We start from the raw sequence: 3,890 nt of genomic DNA, 5'->3' as shown, positions 1-3,890 counted from the left end.
TTTTTTTTTTCTGGCCGCTGTACCACGAGAAAGGGATAGTGTAGCTGGAGCAGCACGAGAAAAAGGACCACCACCGTAGTGCTACACATGGCCACTGATAACGGTGGCGTAATGGGCCGCTATCAATGTCAACATCGGCACAGTTGCACCGTTTGCATTGCATGGGGACACCAGTGTCATGATCAAAAGGCAAGAGCTGTTCAGATGTTGCCATCACCCTAAATTTCCAAAGCCAACGAGGCAAAGATCATTATTCGTTACTTTAGGAATGCAAAATTGATCTAGTACTCTAGTAGAACAACAAAAATCATACGACAGAGAGTACAGAACGTCCTCTCATGCACGCTCAGACAACGTTGGAGGCTTGGGTACCGTCTGCCTCGTCACGTGTAGCAGCGGCGGCGCCACGAATCATCTCGTCGAAGAAATCCGTGAGGGCGATCTCGTACCCCGGCAGCTTGTTGAACCCCGGGAAGTAGTTGATGTCGATGATGAAGTACTGGCCCCCGGCCTTCCTCCCGCGGATCATGTCGAAGTTGAACAGCTGCAGCCCCAGCGCGCGCCTCAGCCCGCGCCCGACCTCCTCCACGAACCCCGGCGGCGGCATCTCGGCGTCGTCGCCCACGTCGTCGTCGGTGTCGGCGTGCACCGTCGTCAGGCTGGACACGTTGTGGAAGGGCACCGACGCGTCGCCCTCCAGGTCCAGCAGCCGCTCCGTCGGCACGTCCGGCAGGCTGCGCCGCCGCACGCACGTGGCGTGCCCGCCGATCACGTAGATCTTGAACAGCACGCCGCCGTGGTTCACGAACTCCTGGAGGACGAGCGGGGGCTGCAGCGCCGCGAGGCCCGCGCGGCGGTAGATGAGCGACATGGCGTGGGAGCTGACGCTGCCGTCGACGTCAAGCGGCTTGGCGATGAGCGGGAACTGGAGCGCGCCCACGACGGCCGGGTCGGTGAGCAACGCGGCGTCGTCGATGGCGACCTGGCGGGGCGCGCCCATGGAGCCCACGCGGACGGTGGCGTTGAGCTCGGAGACGACGTCGAGCATGGAGCCGCGGTCGAGCAGGCGGCCGATGGCGGCGGGAGGATCGACGACGGGGACGGCGGGGTGGGCCGCGGAGAAGGCCTCCAGCTGCGCGCGCCACGCCTCGTCGTAGAGCTTGTGGATGAGGAGGTGGAAGGGCCCCTGGTCGACGAGGGGGCGGGAGGGGTCGACGGCGACGAGCCGCATGCCGCGCTCCGCTGCCAGGGCGACGAGCGACGGCTGGATGACGGTGTCCAGCTTGTCCGGCTGCATCGCGTAGCCGATGGTGTAGGTGTGCGGCGGAGATCGTGTCGGCGCCGGTGCCTCCTGCTCGGCCGCCATTCCTCCCATGGCTAGCAAGCTTATCTACACTCTGCTCTGCTCTCTGTCTTTCTTTTGTGCCTTTCCCCTGCTCACAGCACGCCTGGATTTATACTCATGGCGGGTTGGTAGCAAGGGCATATTCGTGACGGGCTGGCATACTTTTTCTGCTCATGAATTTCTTCTCGATCAAGCATACAATTATGTTCCTACGCGCCGAATGGGAATCGCGTAGGTGCTTTCGGCTAGTCGGCCGAGGGGTGATCGACATGGAGTTGGACTTCGCCCACCGCAACACATTCGCTAATCGAAAATCTCCGTTTGCCCTGCGCTCACTTTTTCTAAGCACCGCTTTCAGTTGAAGAAAGAGAGCCTTGTTAGGCCAGGACCCTAAAACGATCACGATATCTGTCTGTGAACACGTCTACAGGAACCGGCCATCTAACCATATCCGTATACATATTAAACCAGATTTTAAAAAAGAATGAGCTTAATGAAACCTGGTGATTTTAATTTAAACCGGACCAATTGATTACTCCCTTCGTTCCAAAATAGAAGATCCAACTTTGTACTAAATTTAGTACAAAGTTGAATCATCTATTTTGGAACGGAGGGAGTACATTTTAGACATATTTTAACTAAACCAAGGTTGGATAAGACTTTTTAACCTAATCTAAATGATCGCCAGTGGTGTCGAAGTTTGTGTCTCACGTCATGTCTTCCCCATATCCAGCAAACTCACTGGCAGTGCAGCAATGGGAGGGGGAGAATAAGAGTGGCTTACCCAAGCCGTGGTTGCGTCCCATGTGCTACTCTTCATCGCCTGAGTTCGTCGTGTCGATGGTGTCGGACTTGATAGGCTTGCATCCTGGCCATGGCGGCGGGGCGTGAACAATTGTGGTGGCACGGTCGTGTAACGCCTCGATGCGACTATATCTTTTATGTGTCGAAGCATGACTTAGAGACATAACCGCATTGAAAGCAATGTCGCAAGTGAGGTAATCTTCACACAACCCATGTAATACATAAGGGAAGAGATACATAGTTGGCTTACAATCGCCACTTCATGCAACTACATGAATAAAGCACTACATCATCCAGATATAATCAAGGTCCGACTACGGAACCAAAATAAAAGAAGACTACCCCAAAATCTGCACAGATTCCCGATCGACCCCAACTGGGCTCCACTACTGATCAACTAGAAACAGAACAACTCAAAGGACAAGATCTTCATCGAGCTCCTCCTTGAACTTGGTTGCGTCACCTGCGTGGTAACCTCGGCACCTGCAAACTGGTTTTGGAAGTATCTGTGAGTCACGGGGACTCAGCAATCTCACACCCTCGCGATCAAGACTATTGAAGCTTATAGGAAGGGTAAAGGTATGATGTGGAGCTGCAGCAAGAGACTAGCATATTTGGTGGCTAACATATATGCAAAAGAGAGCGAGAAGAGAAGGCAAAGCACGATCGAGAAACTATGATCAAGAAGTGATCCTAGAACAACCTACGTCAAGCATAACTCCAACACCGTGTTCACTTCCCGGACTCCGCCGAGAAGAGACCATCACGGTTACACACGCGGTTAATGCATTTTAATTAATATCAACTTCAGGTTTTCTACAACCGGACATTAACAAATTCCCATCTGCCCATAACCGCGGGCATGGCTTTCGAAAGTTTAATCCCTGCAGGGGTGTCCCAACTTAGCCCATCACAAGCTCTCACGGTCAACGAAGGATATTCCTTCTCCCAAGACATTCCGATCAGGCTCGGCAATGGTAAAATAAGTCCAGCAAAGCCGCCCGAATGTGCCGACAAATCCCGATAGGAGCTGCACATATCTCATTCTCAGGGCACACTCAGATAGGTCAAGCTACGAGTAAAACCAGCCCTCGAGTTTCCCCGAGGTGGCCACGTAGGCTGCCCGGTTCGGACCAACACTTAGAGAAGCACTGGCCCGGGGGGTATAAATAAAGATGACCCTCGAGAGAGCGACTCCCAAGGGAAAAGCAGGTGGTGGTGAGGCAAATGGTAAAACCAAGGTTGGGCCTTGCTGGAGGAGTTTTATTCAAAGCAAACCGTCAAGGGGTTCCCGTTATAACCCAACCGTGTAAGGAACGCAAAATCCGGGAACATAACACCGATATGATGGAAACTAGGGCGACAAGAGTGGAACAAAACACCAGGCATAAGGTCGAGCCTTCCACCATTTACCAAGTATATAGATGCATTAATTAAATAAACGATATTGTGATATCCCAACAAAATATCCATGTTCTAACAAGGAACAAACTCCAATCTTCACCTACAACTAACAACGCTATAAGAGGGGCTGAGCAAAGCGGTAACATAGCCAAACAACAGTTTGCTAGGCCAAAGTGGGTTAGAGGCTTGGCTCAACAATATGGGAGGCATGATATAGCAAGTGATAGGTATCGCAGCATAGGCATAGCAAAAGAGCGAGCAACTAGCAAGCAAAGATAGAAGTGATTTCGAGGGTATGGTCATCCTGCCTGAAATCCCACAAGGAAGAAGAACGAGT

The 3,890-nt window shown here is 52.6% G+C and overlaps 1 protein-coding gene across 1 annotated transcript; it reads right to left on the bottom strand.

Moving 5' to 3' along the window:
• Positions 1–205: 205 nt before the first annotated feature.
• Positions 206–1,469, bottom strand: LOC123154092 (inositol-tetrakisphosphate 1-kinase 4). The gene has a single exon (XM_044572886.1). The coding sequence runs from the start codon at positions 1,373–1,375 to the stop codon at positions 347–349; it is 1,029 nt and encodes a 342-aa protein (XP_044428821.1). The 5' UTR covers positions 1,376–1,469; the 3' UTR covers positions 206–346.
• Between the last annotated feature and the right edge of the window lie 2,421 nt (positions 1,470–3,890).

Source organism: Triticum aestivum, chromosome 7A, assembly GCF_018294505.1.
Source record: "Triticum aestivum cultivar Chinese Spring chromosome 7A, IWGSC CS RefSeq v2.1, whole genome shotgun sequence".
Taxonomy (NCBI): domain Eukaryota; kingdom Viridiplantae; phylum Streptophyta; class Magnoliopsida; order Poales; family Poaceae; genus Triticum; species Triticum aestivum.
The sequence above is the reverse complement of the archived record's forward strand: the minus strand, read 5'-3'. Positions and strand labels throughout refer to the sequence as shown.

Bases quoted from the DNA above. Each gene is read 5' to 3' on its own strand.
- LOC123154092 (XM_044572886.1), bottom strand. From the start codon at position 1,375: ATGGGAGGAATGGCGGCCGAGCAGGAGGCACCGGCGCCGACACGATCT.